General features: G+C 39.2%; 1 protein-coding gene across 1 annotated transcript in view; it reads left to right on the top strand.

Annotated features, from left to right (window-relative positions):
* The window catches only part of gpr158a (G protein-coupled receptor 158a), a 101,836-nt gene extending 82,683 nt beyond the window's left edge, over positions 1-19,153 (top strand). The window contains exons 8-11 of the mRNA XM_021562794.2: positions 9,170-9,308; positions 12,761-12,866; positions 12,960-13,106; positions 14,089-19,153. Of these exons, the coding sequence (XP_021418469.1) occupies positions 9,170-9,308; positions 12,761-12,866; positions 12,960-13,106; positions 14,089-15,966 (2,270 nt within the window). The 3' untranslated portion in view covers positions 15,967-19,153. The remainder of the gene's footprint in view (positions 1-9,169; positions 9,309-12,760; positions 12,867-12,959; positions 13,107-14,088) is intronic.
* Positions 19,154-19,529: the final 376 nt, after the last annotated feature.

Genomic DNA, 19,529 nt, shown 5'->3' with positions numbered 1-19,529 from the left:
CCCAGGAAGAAAAATATCAAATACAATGAATTCCATTCCCCACCCCCAAGAACCCCCCAATGCACCAACAACCAAGAGAATGACAGAAGAAAACAGCAAACAACAATGCAGAAAAGAAAGAAAAACATTTAAACAAAGGACATCAAGGACAACTAAAATCATAAAAGCAATGCCAACTGTATATGTGTGTGTGCATGTCTGGCACTATTACATGTATGTGTGTGTTCTTGTATGTGTTTATTTGAATGAGAGTGTGTGTATACGCATCTGCACGGAGTCAACCTCAGTCAAATCGGCATTAGTTGTAAAAACAATGCCACTTAGTGTCATTCAAATGTACTTTTTATAATGTTTAATTTTGACTTACTTTTGACTTTTACCTTTGACCATCATCTCCCTCACAGCAACTCCACTCCCACTTGTCTCAAATTCCACATACCAACCCTCAGCTTCCCTCAGCCCATCTCATCTATCTCTCCTGACCACCCACTTCGGGTTTCTACGCAACACAAATCTTTCAACTATGCTGTGATGTTTAACGTACAATTTCAATCTATCTAATCAAATATAATCAATTCGAAGATAAATACTTTTACTAAGAGTATTAGTATATTAGTAATTGTCTCTCCAGATCTCCTAACAGTACTATTTCTAGGGTCAATTTTAGATCAATGAAATGCATTTTCAGCCATTCCTGAACCTGAGACCAGAAACAGGCTACCTGAGGGCAATACCAAAATAAATGGTCTATTGATTCTGTATCCTCACAACGAAATCTGCAGAGCTTTGATGATTTTATGGCCCAAATATTCAACATTTTGTTGGTGGCAAGAATTATATATATATATAGTAAAGTGTTGAATCTTGCGTTGTTTTATATATCAACTCATACACCCTCTACCATGGAATCAGTTCATCACAAATATCTTCCCAACTATTTTGCAATCTGTATGGCACAGTTGTCAACATCCTGGTCCTCAAATGAAACTGGAATACTTTCCTATTTATGCTATTTTTATCCCTCTGCCAGTTTTGATCCTTTATATTGGGCAGACAGACCAGTTCCCTACCTCCTCACGCTGCCACCTGCCTCCTCCATTTTTGGGGTAATGCTGTAATCAATTGGTTGTACTCTTGGGTTGAGCAGACCTTTCCGTACAATTCTGATAACTCCATGAAAGACATAACTCTACCATTCCAATTTACAATATATGAACAAAATAGCCTTTTCAAGCATCTTTCCCTTAAATACAGGTATTTTATCAACCAGCACATTTGAGTTCAGCCATAATATTTGTTGTAATATTTGTTCTACCTTTTCAGGGGGATGAAATTGAAATTGTAGCCAGCTTTGCAATGCTTGTTTGAAAAAGAGAGATACTTTAAAAAAAGTATAATTTTCAATTAATCTAAAATGAGACATGGCAATCTGCACAAAGGCAAAAAGGCACATTTTAAACAATGGATGAGCTTTTCTTAGTAATCTACTTGAGAACCATTTAGGGTTCAAATAAAACATTTGTATGAGTGAAGCTTTTAGAGAGAGGTTTAGTGCTTTTATATTTAATAATCTCAACCCACCCAATTCATATTCATTATATAGATAGGCACGTTTTATTTTGTCTCATATGATTTGATAAGCGAATCATCAGGAGTAAGCAGCGCCTTAAGTAAGTGAGTAAACTGAGATGTGACTAAGTAGTTAATCATGCCAATTTTTCCATAAATAGACAGGTATTTACCTCTCCATGATTTCAGGATCTAGTCTATTTTTACAAGTTTTCTATTAAAATTCATTGTTGAGAGCTTATTTATATATTTTGTGACATGAATACTGAGTATGTCTACTTCACCATCAGCCCATTTTATAGGTAAACTGCAGGGTAATGTAAAAGTTGTATTTTTTAAGGATCCAATACGTAAAATTGTACACTTATCATAATTAGGTTTTCGTCCAGAGAATACAGAAAAGTTATCTAGATCTTCAATGAGACATTGCAGGGATCTAGCTTGTGGGCTTAATATAAAACTTGAGTCATCGGCATACATTGACACCTTTGTTTTTAAGCCTTGGATTTCTAATTCTCTAATGTTGTTATTGGATCTGATTATAATACCTAGCATTTCAGTGGCCATAAAGAATAGATATGGTGACAGCAGACACCCTTGTTTAACTCCTCTTGACAATACAAAACTCTCTGAGAAGTAGCCGTTATTTACTATTTAACTCCTGGGGTTGCTATACATAATTTTTTTACCCATTTTATAAGACAACTAACGGAATTTAAAAAAAACCCCAGGTATTTAGAAATAAAATCCAGTCTTATTTACCACAATTACTGCTTGTAAAGTTACTGCCATAAGAGGTATTATGAAGGTCAAAACTAGAGCTTTCAAATGTATGATATTTAGAATTCAAGAAATAGGTTCTAGCAATATTTGTTTTATTCCCTTGCCTGTTTGCCTGTGAGCCAATGCCACAGATGTTGGAAAATTTAAAGATATTATGTGTGTAGCAAATCTGAGTAGGTTGATGTGTATGATATTGGATGTGATATAGTGAGTGTGTACGATGTCTGTTTAAGAGTAAGACTATAATGTGTGATGTCCAAATAAATAATAACTCTGCATGGTTGAGTGTCTATGTGTGTAACATGTAGTGCATATAGCCTTAATATTCATGATGATAATTGTAATCCATACCGTATCACCATCATAGTTGCATCATAATTACCTTTAACATAATTGAAAAACACATCCCAGCATTTCCATAGCAATTGACGTTTCACATGATCATGAAAGAGACCTTGCATTGCTCTACAGATGGCTTCACTACAGTACAAATGTATTCCGTACAATATGTTATTATTCCCCAATGCCCCTATTCTGATATCTTCCCCTTGCTTGTTGTAAACATATATAAACTTGTAGACAAGTACATCAAAAATACAGACAAACAATAAACACATTAAACTATAAAACAGTTCTCGACAATAGAGAGGGAGAGAAGAGAAAAGAAAAGAGAGAAAGAGAGAGTGAGAGAAGAGAGTGGAGTCAGGTGTGTGTGTGTATGTATAAATGCGCATGTGTAAGCAAGCATGTAATTGAGTATGTGTGTGCTCATATCCACTTCATAATTCTCAGATATTTTTACAGTTCCCATGCCTTCTTTTTTTTGTAACCTGAAGTCCCTATAGAATTTAGTACAGCCACGGTGTCATGGAGCTGTCTCGGAATAGCTGTCCATCTATAAAGAGTTTGTCCATAATGATAAAGGCATGCCTACCATTCTCCCTTTGTTATCTTTGTACCAGATACAGTCTCTTACGATGTTTGTTTATCTCCCTTGGAAATTGATCATTGGGACCGAATTTGGTCCCTTTAAGCTCCCTTCCCCTGCTTTTGATCAGCTCCTTTTGTTGGTAGTGTTCAGATTTTGTGATGATCGGTCTGGGACCCTTGGTCTTGTCGCTCCGAGCTCCAAGTCTGTGTACTCGGTGGAAAGCCACCTTGTTTACAGGCTCGATAGGGAGTTTCAAGGCGGATTGCATGAATTCTCTTGATCTCGCCCTCTGGATTATTGGATGCGTCCTCAGGAATCTCAGAATAAATTAGATTTTCACGAATGCTACGACTTGTGAGTGTCCCTGTTTACCCTGAGTAGACAATCCATGTTGGGATCGTGGATTTTTACCTTGGCTTGAGTGTCTTGTTTTCTCTTTGGAGGATGAGAATTTCACTTTGGCTGAACTCCAAACTCCCCCTCAACCCCGCTACCTCCTCACACAACTTTTCCAGTGTTGCATGGATTCCAGCCAGAGCTCTAGCCTCTACCTCAATGGTAAGTAAATTGTCTGTGTCTGTAGATTAATCTGTTTTTCTTTTTTTTGTTGGGTTAAAGTTATTTTGTGAGGTGGTCGGATCTTTCCATGATGGAGTATGTTGTTCCTCCATAGCGTAAAGCTGTTTCCCTCAGGATCTCCTTAGTATCCAGGTTGGCTCTTTACTGCAACCAGTTGTTTTACTAAAAGATAACAATGAGTCTTTCCCACAGCGATGACAGGTGTCTGTAGTACAGCCAGCTAGCACTTGCAGAATCCACGCAAAAAAAAGAAGACAAACTTGCAGTCCCAGCCGTAAAGGCTAACCGCGTCGTGGAATCCTTAGCAACAAAAATGTTGTTTGGATTCAAATCGATTTAACGAAAACGTTTTAATATAAACAACAAACCGAGTGTAGACAGTACAATGTTCTGTTGCGCTCTCTGATGACATGTCTGATGACTTATATCTGGTACACTCACCTGTCTCTATAAGCTCTATAAGCTTGGCATCTTTAATCTCTTTTATTACTTGTTACTTTTATTTCTTACTCTTATTCATATTTTTTTGAAACTGCATTGTTGGTTAGGGGCTCATAAGTAAGCATTTCACTGTTGTATTCGGCGCATGTGACTAATGAAATGTTATTTGATTTGACATTAGCCATTGATTACATTGGCCTTTGACTTGAAGGTACTACAGAGGGTAGTGCGTACAGCCCAGTACATCATTGGGGCCAAGCTTCCTGACATCTAGGCCATATATACTAGGTGGTGTCATAGGAAGGCCCAAAAATGGTCTCTCTGCTACCGCACAGCAAGTGGTACTGGATTGTCAAGTCTTGGACCAAAAGACTCCTTAGCAGCTTCTACCTCCAAGCTATAAGACTGCTGAACATCTAATCAAATTGCCAACCACACTATTTACCTTGAACACCCCCCCCCCCCCCCCCCCCCCCGCGCGCATAGTCACTTTACAAATGACCTAGACTAACCTGTACCCCCGCACATTGCCTCCCTACCTGTACCCCCTGAATAAAGCCTCGTTATTGTTATGTACATTTCTTGTGTTCTTTTTTGATTGATTCAATTATTATTTTTTTTACCTTAGTTTATTTAGTTAATGTTTTATTAATAACACTCTTTCTCGAACTGCATTGTTGGTCTTGTAAGCATTTCACAGTGAGGTGTTGTATTCGGCGCATGTGACAAATACAATTTGATTTACATCTACATTGCCTTCAGAAAGTATTCCCACCCCTTGACTTTTCCCACATTTTGTTGTGTTAAAGGCTTAATTTCCAACATACAATTAGCTGTAAGGTCCCTCAGTCAAGCAGTGAATTTCAAACACAAATTCAATGACCAGGGAGTTTTTCCAATACCTTACAAAGATGGGCACCTAGTAGTAGATGGGTAAAAAAAAATACTGACATTGAATATCCCTTTGAGCATGGTGAAGTTATTAATTACACTTTGGGTGGTTTATGAATACACCCAGTCACTACAAAGATACAGGCATCCTTCCTCAGTTGCCGGAGAGGAAGGAAACATCTCAGGGATTTCACCATGATCCAAATGGTGACTTTAAAACAGTGACAGAGTTTAATGGCTGTGATAAGAGAAAGCTGAGGATGGATCAACAACATTGAAGTTACTCCACGATACTAACCATAAACAAAAGAGTGAAAATAAAAATAGCTTGTATGGAATAAAATATTGCAAAACATATGTTCTGTGTGCAATAAGGCACTGAAGTAAAACTGCAAAAAACTTGGCAAAGAAATGTACTTTACATCTCGAATACAAAGCATTATGTTTTGGGCAAATCCAACACAACATATCACTGAGTAAGTACCCCTCTTCATATTTTCAAGCATGGTGGTGGCTGCATCATGTTATGGGTATGCTTTTATGAGTATGCTTGTCAATGGCAAGAACTAGGGAGTTTGTCTGGGGGAGAAAACAGAATAGAGCTAAATACAGCAAAATCCTAAAGAAAAACCTGGTTCAGTCTGCTTTCCAACAGACATTGGGAGACAAATTCACATTTCAGCATGACAATAACCTTAAACAAAAGGCCAAATATACACTGCAGTTCCTTACCAAGACGACATTGGATGTTCCTGGGTGGCCTAGTTAAAGTTTTGACTTAAATCGGCTTGGCAGGACATGAAAACGGTGTCTAGAAATGATCAACAACCAACTATTTTTTTTATTTTACTCTTATTTTACCAGGTAAATTGACTGTGAACATATTCTCCTTTACAGCAACGAAGAGGGGAATAGTTACAGGGGAGAGGAGGGGGATGAATGAGCCAATTGGAAGCTGGGGACGATAAGTTGGCCCCGATGGAATGAGGGCCAGAGTGGGGAATTTAGCCAGGTCACCGGGGTTAACACCCCCTCTTACGATAAGTGCCATGGGATCTTTAGTGACCACAGAGTCAGAACACCCGTTTAATATCCCATCTGAAAGACAGCGCCCTACACAAGGCAATGTCCCCAATGACTGCCCTGGGGCATATGGGATATTATTTTTGACCAGAGGAACTTGACAGAGCTTGAAGAATGTTTAAAAAAATAATGTGCAAATATTGCACAATCCAGGTGTGCAAAGCCCTTAGACTTACGCAGAAAGACTCATAGCTGTAATCACTGCCAAAGGTGATTCTAACATGTATTAACTCAGTGGGTTGAATACTTATGTATTCAAGATATATTAGTGTGTTATTTTATAGTCTCAACGACAACAGTGAACAGGCGACTCCGGGATGCTGGCCTTCTAGGCAGAGTTCCTCTGTCCAGTGGCCTTGTTCTTTTGTCCATCTTAATCTTTTTTTTTATTGGCCAGTCTGAGATATGGCTTTTTCTTTGCAACTCTGCCTAGAAGGCCAGCATCCCGGAGTCGCCTCTTTACTGTTGACGTTGAGACTGGTGTTTGCTGGTAATATTTAATGAAGCTGCCAGTTGAGGACTTGTGAGGCATCTGTTTCTCAAACTAGACACTCTAATGTACTTGTCCTCTTGCACAGTTGTGCACCGGGGCCTCCCACTCCTCTTTCTATTCTAGTTAGAGCCAGTTTGTTCTGTGAAGGGAGTAGTACACAGAGTTGTATGAGCTCTTCCGTTTCTTGGTAATTTCTCGCATGGAATAGCCTTAATTTCTCAGAACAAGAATAGACTGACGAGTTTCAAAAGAAAGTTCTTTGTTTCTGGCCATTTTGAGCCTGTAATCGAACCCACAAATGCTGATGCTCTAGATACTCAACTAGTCGAAAGAAGGCCAGTTGTATTGCTTCTTTAATCAGAGCAACAGTTTTCAGCTGTGCTAACATAATTGCAAAATAGTTTTCTAATGATCAATTAGCCTTTTTAAATGATAAACTTGGATTAGCTAACACAACGTGCCATTGGAACACAGGAGTGATGGTTGCTGATAATGGGCCTCTGTACGCAGATGTAGATATTCCATTAAAAATCAGCCGTTTCCAGCTACAATAGTCATTTACAGCTTTAACAATGTCTACACTGTATTTCTGATCAATTTTATGTTTTTTTAATGGACAAAAAAATAAGCTTTTCTTTCAAAAACAAGGACATTTCTAAGTGACCCCAAACTTTTGAACGGTAGTGTATATGTATATATATATATATATATATATATTTTTTTTACAAATGTTCAAAATGTTCTTCCACTTTGACATTAGAGAGTACTTTATGTATATTGTAGACAAAAAAATAAGACAATTCAATCCATTTTAATCTCACCTTGTAACATAACAAAATGTGGAAAAAGTTAAGGGGTGGGAATGCTTTATGAAGACACTGTAATAGTCAAAGCATAATCTAAAAGCAGGTGAGCTGATTCAACTCTTTTATGGACATTTTCTTGTCTTTTGTGGTGAAAAACTGAGTGGGCCGAGCATAACACATCAACCCTGTTACCCATAGATCGACAGACTAGAAATGTTTTAACACATACATTTGTTTGTGAAGCTGTACATTCAATTGCCCCTCCCTGTTGCACACAACAAGCTTGCATTCCCTCTATAACAAGGGGATTCACGGCAGATTTAAGATTAAATCATCAACCCTGTTACGGTCAACCCTGTGACTTTATTTGGCACTTATTAGACACTTACTATAGTCATTGTTTTATTTGACTTATTAAGTTGAACATGTGCTCGTTATGACAGAATGTTCAAATAAGGTGAGTTACGCTACCCATTTCCGCGGAACGACTCAACTATACAGTAGGACACACAGGGCGGCCATTTTGTGTTGTTGTTTATTGATGTAGACCTAAATATCTACTCAGGGCAATGGTAGATTACAGCCTGTCAGAGCTCTTGATGGATCTTAGTCCTTAGATAAACATAACAAATGGCATTTTGAGTGAGCTATGGCACTCAATAGTGTTTATCCTGCTGTGTAAGGCACATACTGTAGGCCTCTGTCAGACCTTGGAGCACTTCCATTCATGCAGACAAGCAACGTGAATGTTAAAATAATCGTGACAACTATTCATGGAAACGGCAGACGTTTATTGCTGTCAAGCCGGCTAAGCTACACCCAGAAAACAAGGGGGGTTGGGGAAGATTTATAAAACCTTGGACAAGTCATGGAGTGTCTAGAGAATACAGCCAGTAGGAGCAGGTTTGCATTTTCATTACATTTATTGAACATGTCATTTTTCAACATGCCAGTGTTAGACAATCTATGTTGCCCTGAGTCCATGAAATCAGTCATCTGTGGAGTGCATGGGTGGTCGATGTTGATAGTTATACTGCTAAGGTGAGGAGGGGAGCATTTAAGGGTGAAACCTCCCATTCCTTTGCATTCCAAGCATGATGCACAGGCTTTGTATGTATTGCTTGTTGTTACTCTAATGTCTTTCCCCCTGGGTATATATCAAGTATTCAATCTATCTGTTTTTAAAGGGACAATCAGCAGTTGCTACATTTTGAAGAATATACCTTATCAATGTCTCATGAGTTTAGTTAACTGTCGTATCCCATCAGAGCTCAAATTATAAGCTTGTTTCGCTCCAATGTCTGTAAACAAAGTACATATAAACAAACACTATATAAAAAAAGTCCAAAAATGCAAAAACTTTAATTTTCATATCATGGATGTCAGTCCTCACATCCACAGCTCTATCTATGAATTTGACTGTGGTTACATTTCTCCAGCTCCATAACTCCGCTTTTTACCGAAACAGGAGCGGGGAGCGGGCTTTGTTATTATTGCTACTGCCGATTTACACTTTAATGCCTTTCCTACAGTAGCTATGTAGCTCCCATTGGGTTGAAGTTCTCTATGTCCTTCTTCATGTTTGTCACACAGCGGAGTTCCTGTTCCTGCTGTGGGGAGTGTATCTGTGTTACACTGTGAGGACGGTGCCGTCAGCCTTCCACGAGCCCCGTTACATGGCCATCGCCCTCCACAACGAGCTCGTCCTGTCTGCCATCTTCCATGTTATTAGGTAAAGATCCCAACCTGTGGAGGGGAGAGATATGACAGTATGGATGTGTATATATTTTTGTAATATTTAGCTATATTTAGAGATAAGTATATGCATTGAATATTACACATCATGGACTTTAATATGTTTTATATGTAAATAATCCGACACTTTCTTGTCACTCACTGTTGGCTTGCCTATTGCTTTCCACCAATTTGCCACGATATTCAATGCGCCACAAGTTTAGTATCTCGATGCGTTTCAAGGGGGAGTTTTGTTATTGTATCCAAGACTATGAATATGCCCTCTGCTTTCCGTGTAGCCTATGTATCAAGTACTAGACATCCTAAATTAGATGTTGCACCGTTTCAGCTGACACCACCAAACCCATTCCCAGTTGGAATCCTACTTATTGAGAGCTCAGCTACATCAGATTATTCAGTCATTAGGCACGTCAACATGATTTATGTTTTGACACACCATAGATAATCAGAGCTATTGGCAGCATCATTTCAGTTAGACGTTAACAGAAATTACAGATAGGATGGGAAGGCATGGACGTTTTACCTTTTAATCGGTCTGTTATAGTTGTCCTGTGGAAATGTGTTTTTTGCATATCCAAACTCCCCCTGAGACACCCTTGGAGAGTGGGGTCAATGTCAGCCATTATCAACGGCAACCCTGAAACAATTAGGGTTAAGTGCATTGCTCAAGGGCACATCAACATATTTTTCACCTTGTCAGCTCAAGGATTTAAACTAGTGACCTTTCAGTTGCTGGCCCAACACTCTAAGAGCTAGGCTACCTGTATTAGCTGGAAATTTGAATGTTTATGGCGGCGTTCGACTTCTGTTATGGCGTTGGGATGGTTTCAGCAGCTAAAAGCAAGACGAGGCCCAACGTAAATGCAAAAATGTGTCTTGTCTGTTTGGGAAATGCCGAGAGCTTGTCACCAGGGAGTATCGCATGCGCTTGTTAGAGCTAACACAATCTATGGCTGTTACTCATAGAACCTGCATGTGGTCCCACTGTGACCAGTTAAGTCAAGGAGACGTCCTGTAGCATCTGTAGGGGCAATTAGCGAACTCTCTGTTCTAAGTGTTCAGATCATTATTTGTGATTATTTCATAATCCACAAATTTACTCTAAGCTCTACCGATGATTTTATTGAATGTTTTCTTAATGAGGTGTTTTGGGAAACACTCTTGAAAATGTACCACCAAAATGTACCACCCATTCTCTCTAGACCTTAGCCTTAGCCTCCCCTCATGGTTTTTAGCTACCACTACTTTAACTGTACATGAAATAACCATTCACTAACTCCTGCCAATTAATGAGCCTGCTGGATGCCATTTACTGGGATGTAGGCTTTCAAGTGGTTAAATTACTGTGTGACAGGACATGCCTCCTAATCACTCTACCTGGTCTCAGAGCATTTGGTATTATTCTATTATTCCGAGACACTCCATTTAGTATGATATGTTACATTTGGTATGATTTGTATGATTTGTATTAACTTGTGGATATCCATTCATCCATTCGTATGATATGTTACGAATTTGCTAAATGTACAATACATTACTACTTTGCTAAATGTACCATATGTTACAAATTTGAAAAACGTTACGAATTCAAATTTGTTGTGGCTAATGTTAGCTAGGTGGCTAACGCTAACGTTAGCTAGGCGGCTAATGCTAATGTTAGCTAGCGGGCTAGCTAGGTTAGGGATTAGGGTTCAGGTTAGGAGTTTGGTTAAATGTTTAAGACTAGGGGTAGGTGAAGGTTAGCTAAAAGGGTTAAGGTTAGGGGAAATGGAAGGATTTTCTAACATGCTAAGTAGTTTAAAAGTTTTAGTTTTAGTTTTTGCCTTAAGTAGTAACCTTCTGTCTTATGTAACCATACCAAATTTAACATACAGTATCATACTCATTTCAGTATCCCGGATTTACATGTACTATGTACTAATGAGACCAAGCTGAATTACAACACTGTAGCTACTGTAATTAAAGCACTATTCCACAATTACATTTTGTTCACTCTGGAAACTGTTAGTATGTTTTCTCCTTGATCGTCAGTCGAAAATAGATGTGCAGTGGATGTATAATCAATGTTGTTGCTGCCTCAAAGTGACTTTTTTAATACAGTTCAGCAAGGAACCCACTGGGCACAGACATAAACTCAAGCTCTATTCAATGTTGGTTCCACGTCGTTTCATTGAAATTTCATGGAAACAACGTTGATTCAACCAGTGTGTGCCCAGTGGGAAGTTATCAAGCTGCTTCTTCTAAATCAGAGCGAATCAGTGTCCTATACTGTAACAATCCAAGGTGAAGACAATCTCCCTGATGGGAAATGGATTACTGAGGCAGTAATCAGCATGGATAAACCACTCCAAGCAGTGAAATGAAATATGTTCACGCCCAGACAGAGTTTGGTTTAAAATGAACATCTTCTATCCTGTCTATGTCTCTCACACTGCCTGCGTCTGAGAGGTTTGCTGCAGCGCAAAAATACATTTCTTATTGATACAGTACACAAAAACCACTGTCATTCACTTAAATTCTGCAACATGCATTATGTGTTTAGTGTGATGCTTAGAATCAGCAGTTTTGTCTGTCACGCTATAATGTTCCTGCCAATTAATTTTTGGTTACGTGTTAGGTTTACAGTTAGAAAGAAATAACACTGCCTGCCACAATCTATTAAATATTACATGTATAGATCAGCTATTGAATAAAAACATGCTAACGGTGACATTGTGTACTGTAGCTAACAGGCCCAATTTCTTCTCTGCAAACTGTCAGTGAGGCAGATGCCAGCCCTCTGTGGATTTCTCAATGAGCTCTATGATTAATGACTCTGCATAGCATTATTCAAATGGGAATCTCATCTGTAACCCAACACAACCTCTGCTAAATATAGAACCGGGTCCTACTGTATGTCTTGTAATGTGTTTTTTATTACAGTTGTGTTTTTCTACATTTTCACACTAAATTAAAAAAACTTTTTTTTGCTTGCCATCTCTCTCTTTTCCTCTCTCTCTCTCTCTCTCTCTCTCTCTCTCTCTCTCTGTGTCGTTCTCTCTCTCTCACTTACTAATTCACCCTCTCTTTATCTTTCTCTCTCTCTCATTCTCTCTCCCTGTCTATCATTCTCTCTCGCTATTTCTCTTTCTCGCACTCTTTTTCTCTTTCTCCTTCTTTTTCGTTATCTTTCTCTCTCTCTCATTCTTTCTCTCGTTCTCTCTTGCTATTTCACTTTCTCTCGCTCTCTTTCTCTTGCTCTCTATTTCTACACTTCTCTCTCTTTCTCTCTCTTTCTCTCTCTGTTTCGCTCTTGTTCTCTTTCTCTCTTTCTCTCTTTCTCTTGCTCTCTATTTCTACATTTCTCTCTCTTTCTCTCTATTTCTCTCTCTGTTTCTGTCTTTCTTGTTCTCTTTCTCTCTCTCTCTTTCTCTCTTTCTCTCTGTACAGGTTTACTCTTGCACCTGAGCTCCACCCAGACTGGATGCTGCTACTATGGTTTGCTCACACCCACCTGACTGTAACTGTCACTCTGGGGCTAATGATTGTCCCCAAGGTAAACCTCTCATTCTGAGCATAGCATTGCTTTGCTATTATACATCGAAACCAAATCAAACTAAGTCATTGCACTCTCTTTTGTCGACTACAGTTTCTGCTTCATGGTACTCACATGAGAGATGATATTGCCTCTGAGGCCTATGAGGATGAATTGGACATGGGTCGCTCTGGATCTTACCTCAACAGCAGCATAACATCAGCCTGGAGCGAACACAGTCTGGATCCGGAGGACATCCGGGTGAGCAACTTTCCCTTTCCATTTTTTTAAATAAATTCTCTCATTCAATTGCATAACCTTGTTGATACAGTACGTTTTGAATCCTTGTCCTTTGACTGTGGCAAAAATAAAGATTTTGCAGATGTAATGTCTAGCAACAGTCTTTGGGGAAAACGTATCAGCGGGAGCAGAGGTTTCCGTTTGTTTATTAGAGTTGAAGAATTTTCTTGCCAAAGACTTGAGCACATTGTCCAAGTCTATTTATCAGAGTGAGAGATAAGATCTCCTAAAATCCTGCTTGAGAGAGCAGTCAATACATTAAATTCAAGACCAATGCTCAAAGACCTAACAATAAAGCACACTCCAGTTTCCTTATTTAAAGCGGCAATATGTAACCTTTTTTGGCGGCCCGACCAAATGCACATAGAAGTTGAGTTATAGATCTGTCATTCGCATTGAAACCAAGTCTAAGAAGCGGTATATCTATTATATGCGCGCCATTTCTATGCTACCCATGCTTAGGTTGAATTTTTGCATCTTTCGGTTTTGTACACCAACTTTAAACAGCTGGGGAAAAAATGGTTATGGAAAATATGTTTCACAGCCGTTTAGATGGTATAATGATTCTCCATACAATGACTGCTTGTTTTTTTCACACTGAAATTAGATTAACTATTACAATTTTAGCAACCAGGAAATGGCGGAGCGATTTCTGCCTATTGCATCTTTAATACTGTCCAAAACCAGTTTTTTTATTTATGTCAAAGAGCATGTTATACCCTGTAGTACATCGTTGAAGCACTGTCCGTAGTTTAAGCACTGTTCATGTTTCAAATTCAAATGTGCATGTTCTGTATTCAATTGATGCATCGTTAAAACACTTAAAACACTGCAACGCTATCGGGAAACCGGGCCCAGATCACTTTTAGTCATATTAATTCATTTTAATAGCTCTATTTTTTTGTCTTATTCTTGTCATTTTGTGTTTTCCATAAATGTCCAGGAGGAGTTGAAGAAACTGTACTCCCAGTTGGAGATCTACAAGAGGAAGAAGATGTTGGCCAACAACCCTCACCTACAGAAGAAGCGCAGCTCCAAGAAGGGACTGGGTCGTTCCTTGATGAGACGCATTACGGAGATCCCAGAGACAGTACACCGGCAGTGCAGCCGTGAAGACAAGGAAGGGGTCGATCATGGGAGCAATCGCAACAGCATCTGCGTCTTGAGGAAGAACCCCTTCGACCCCTCTCATCCGGGGAAGCCTGCCAAAGAGGAGTCCTTGAAGAGCAAGGTCTTCACCCTGAAGAAGTCGCACAGTAGCTACGACCATGTCCGCGACCAGAGCGAGGACTCCAGCAGCTCTGCTACTGACAAGATGGAGGTTATGACCACTGAAGGATCCCTTATGGACACCCTGATGGGCAAAAAGCTGGTCAAGAAGAAGTCTAATGAGAAGATAGATGCTGTGAGCGAATTGACTGAGAACGTTCCCTTGGTCTGCAAGTCGGCCAGTGCTCATAACCTGACACAAGACAAGAAGCCCATCCACCCAAGAACGTCCATGCTACAGAAGTCACTGAGCGTCATCGCCAGCGCCAAAGAGAAGACCTTGGGCTTGACAGGAGGGAAGACACAGACTGTTGAAGACAGCAGCAAGAAGTTCCAACAGAACACTAAAGAAACCAAGGGAAGTCCAGAATCAGAAGACGATTGCTATCCTCACATGATAGGTAGCCAGTCGGTGGAGTACAAGCAGACTGCAGCGAAAACTGGGATCATGAAGCAGCAGGTGAGTGGCAGCCAGCCATCCATCTGCTCCGACCCATCGAAGGCCAAGGAAATACAAGACCTCACAGAGGTGTGTCCTTGGGAAGTAGAGGACCTGCCAACACCTTCTGAGAACAAGGTCCAGAAGCATGTCTCCATAGCACCCGAGGAAACGACCACAGTCCATGGAAATGGAACCAAGGGGGTCAAGCCCCAACAGCAAAAGCAGAAAGGTAGTGACCAGTCCTCCACAAGCTCCCGGCATTCTAAAGACATCCAGCGAGCAGACATATGCCCTTGGGAGGATGGAGTTGAGAGCAAAGCCCCAGTGGAGGGATCCAAGCCGCAATCATCCAGTCAGGTTCCTCAACCTGCTAAGAATATCCAGTCTAGCCAGCCTCCACCTGCAGCAGAGAGCTCTAAAAAGAAGGTTGACGTATGCCCTTGGGTCTTTGAAGAGGAGCCTGTCAAGATAGCTGAGGTAGCTTGTTCACCTGACAAGACTCGGCACAACAAGTGCACTACTCTAGTGGAGAGCAAAGGGAAAGGTGCTCTGTCAGAACCACTCTGCAAATTACCAGGCAGCTCTCTCCTCCAGCCGGTTACAAAGGTTGACGTCTGTCCCTGGGATTATGACACCCCAGCGAATTCTGAGAAAACTCCTAGTCCTACTACAGTTTCCAAAACAAAGGAATTCCCCTTCAAAAAGAAGGGCACACCTTTCACAAGAACTTTTGAGAAGGAGAAAGAGAAGGCACAATACACTGACGATGACAACTTTAGAGCGAAAGCCAAGGACAAAAGTAAATCCACAGAGAAACATATGAGCCAATCCAAAATGACGGAGGTGTGCCCTTGGGACGTAGAGAGTAGTCAGGAAGTGCCAATGGTAGAAAAACGGAAAAGTGCAAATGTTGGAGCAGTTAAAGGGAAGCCGGTTGAAGTCTGTCCGTGGGATTATGAGGATGCATCAGAGAAAAAAGGAACAGACAAGGGTACTTCTGCAGCGAAACAGAGTAATCCAAATCCCAAAGGGGGGGTTGTAAGTGGCGGGAAAAAGGCTGATGTATGTCCTTGGGACTTTGACGACAGTACTGCAGGGAAAAAGGCCTGACATAAATCAACATTTATGGACAACTGGAAATGTAGTTGTTGTTGTATACATTGTTTTCCACTTTAGATTCCTCAAATATAGACTTTTACTATGAATATGGTGACTTCGACGAAAATATCAAGTTGCACAAGTTGCCTTCCTTTCCAATATTTTCCCCTGTTTTGTCTTTTCTTGTGTGAAAATGTATAAACTTACGAAAACAAAGCAACAAAATCATATTAAGCATTCCAGATTCTTACAGAGTATTCTGAATGATAAATCTTAGTCGTACAATTATGCAACTTCCAATTCCCTTTATGGGCAATGTTGAATAGACATTTCTCATATTCTTTATGAGTGGACATTTCAGTGGACATTTGCATTTAAAAAAAACACGTGTCTTCTTTTAATCGGTCATAAAAAGCCCTCCACACACTAACATGGCACACTTAGAAAACAAGGTTAATCGATATTATGTAAATAGATGTTCTCCTGCAGGTTTTATTAACTGAAATGTACTAGTTGTTGAGCATGAACTACCATGTCTATGTTTAAAGTCAGAGTGGCTTGTTGAACAAATAATAGAATGCCAAAGATATAGGGAACATCTTTAACAAAATAGTGGAAGAACTCACAAGAATCGTGTCATGACAAACAACTTAATAACTTTTGTGTGCCCAGAACAAGGCGCTGCTAGTGAGGAAATCAGGTTATAGCACTTTAGGCGAAAACCTTAGGGAAAATGTTTTTCATCACATACTTTATTCAGCCTCACGGTTCTACAAGCCACCACATGTACATCCATGTTTAAATTGCTGAGTTTTTAGATTTCCTTTAGTTCTCAGCAATGTCTAATGCTTCCAAGTCTGCAGAAATGTTTTACTGTATGTGCCTAACTAAATAGAACTGTCTTCTTTCAGTCTGTGTAAAGTCCTGAGTGGAACAGGGATTGTTCTGTGAAGGTGTATTATATGAACAGCATGCACAGTGAGGTAACGAGAGGGGTGGGATCCAAACGGTTTGTCAACTGAAGCAAATAATAATGAATTTATGTTATTAATACTTCAGCATGTTTTTTTTTCCACTTTTAGAAAAGCATTAGCTCATCCTTTTAAGCTTTTGCATTCCCAAAAGCACATTGAGAGTTGAAATGATACAATGGGGAGAGGCATTATGGCATTAATGTGTGTCGAATTGTTCCTCTTTCTGGATAGAACATATACCTGTGTTTGTGATCGTTTTAGCATTTTTATACATACAGTATATTTCTAGTGTTTAAAGTATAATGCTCGTTTTATTGTCTTAGGACTTTTGCTTAACACTGTCTCTACAAATTCTTGGCAGAATAAATTCACACCAGGTTTTCATTATTCATATTCAAAAGTATTATTCCTTATTCACACTTTATGTCTAACGTTTCCAAAAGCTTCAATTCTTTGAGCAAGCAAAAAAAAAATTTTGCTTTCAAGCATCAATTAAAGATGAACGTTTAGAAGAATATCTGAGTTACAAAATAGCTACATCACAATAATAATTTATTGTAGTTTATTAACCATTCTGGTTCTTAGCGACATCTGATGAAAGGTAATGTAATGGGAATAATACATCAATATAACAATAATGTAACAGTGTACTCATAAATTAGATGGAATTTTGGACTGAGTTGAATGTTGTCATTGGTAATGATTCCTGTACAGCTATCATAGTTGTTTGTTACAGTTGGCATGGATTACTGTAGGGTATGATGCCTGTACATGTGATCATGTGATTAGGTAATCAAATTTCGGCTTCATTCAAATTATTACATTATCTTATTTTTGCTTAGTAACTTAACACTCAAACAATTAGATTTAACTTGTTTTCAAAACAAAATAATTCTCAAACAATATTTTTTATGCTTTTATGATCTCTTTATAATATTTCACTTGATTTTGTTTAACAACCAAACAGGTACAGTATATCATAATATATCCACTCCACATCCAGACTCTATAAAACATGATTTAGATGTTACGTCTTCTTTCTGTCTCCCTCTACAGAGAATTATATCTACCACTGACCTCATGGGGCCATGTCTGAAATATGTCAAACCCAGACTATCAGCCTTAGAGCATGAGATTGAGATTTGTCACAGGCTTTGCTTAATGGGCAGCTGGAATAGTGTCTGAAAGGAAATGTCACCCTGCCTAGTTTGATTGTAATGGTTTGATGGACCTCGATGATATTTATGAACTAGACGTATCAACCATCACATACATTGTGATATCTGCTCTTAAATGTCAACTTCAGACAATCCCAGGGACCTAGCCTGCCCCTAGCCAACAGTATCCCCTCAAACACTGATAAGATGAACCCATTGGCTCTTGAGCATATGATACCTGGTCATTTCAGCCACTGTAAGATCACTACAAACAACTCTCGAAGCTAAAAAATATATGTTTTATACCATTCATAATTGGGTGTCTTCATACCTCTCAAATGGCGTGAAAGTGCTGTTAAGTACCAATAACAAAAATTAACATCACACAGGTCTTAACAGTCACATTAGATACACAGAACCTTCAATGATATGTGTATCAGTACCTTGTGGCAGTCGAATCAGCTCATGGATTTGTAACAAAAGTGTATCAATCTGTGTCTATTTTGTCAGTCTCTCTGGAAATGGTCATTGTATGTATAGTACGTCCTACATACTTCGCTTCTTGAACATAATGATGACTAAAGACCCATTGTTACCTGTAACCTTTTCAACATGAATATTGTGTCCTGTTACTATTCTTCGATCTCATGATTTTACTTTTTAACCATGGGCGATTTCCATTCGCAAGCTTGTTTGATTTAACCTGACTTCTCTTGTGACCAAACCAAGTCACTGATTGGGAAACACTACTACTACTACTACTCAGTGCTGTAACGTTGTAACTATTGCTCTCGTGGCTTCTGCATGATATCAATAAATTCGTAGGACCAATGTTTCACTGCCCTTGATAGAACAAAAAAAAAAAACGGTATCTTTTATGGACTGTTACAAGTTGTTTAGTGAGTGATACTGTACCATTACCCACTGTATTATGTGCTTGTTATACTTATTGCTCTATGACAAGCGTATAGCATCCGTATATGGGAATATTTGGTAGATTTATATTGTGTTATATTGTGATAGCATGTACATAAAAAATACCTCCTCTGCAATAAATATTTATATGAAACTCAACTGTGTGATTGGTGTTTCACAGGTAAGAATCGTCGGATATCGTAGGCTATACGTGTATCTGTTGATAGCTTACTTAGGCTAAAGCCATATTTTCTGATGGAATAATAGGAGACTGAAAAGAAAACGTCAAGGTATTTCTCAACTAAACAAGGACATTTTTCAAACAATTTGTTTTGCCCTCAGTGTGTCCTTTACCTATCTTGAATGACAAAATCTTGTCAAAGATAACAAGGTGTAGAAGTGAAATAACTGACATTCAAAATCTCCAATTGGGAGTCTCTGGGGTGAAAAGAAACCAGAGGAAAACAAACATACCAAGAGTTCCTTATGTCCTGCCATTTTATACTGAGTTAATGTAATTATGCATTTA

The sequence above is a fragment of the Oncorhynchus mykiss genome, chromosome 15, assembly GCF_013265735.2.
Source record: "Oncorhynchus mykiss isolate Arlee chromosome 15, USDA_OmykA_1.1, whole genome shotgun sequence".
Lineage (NCBI taxonomy): Eukaryota > Metazoa > Chordata > Actinopteri > Salmoniformes > Salmonidae > Oncorhynchus > Oncorhynchus mykiss.
This window is presented reverse-complemented; position numbering and strand designations above follow the sequence as displayed.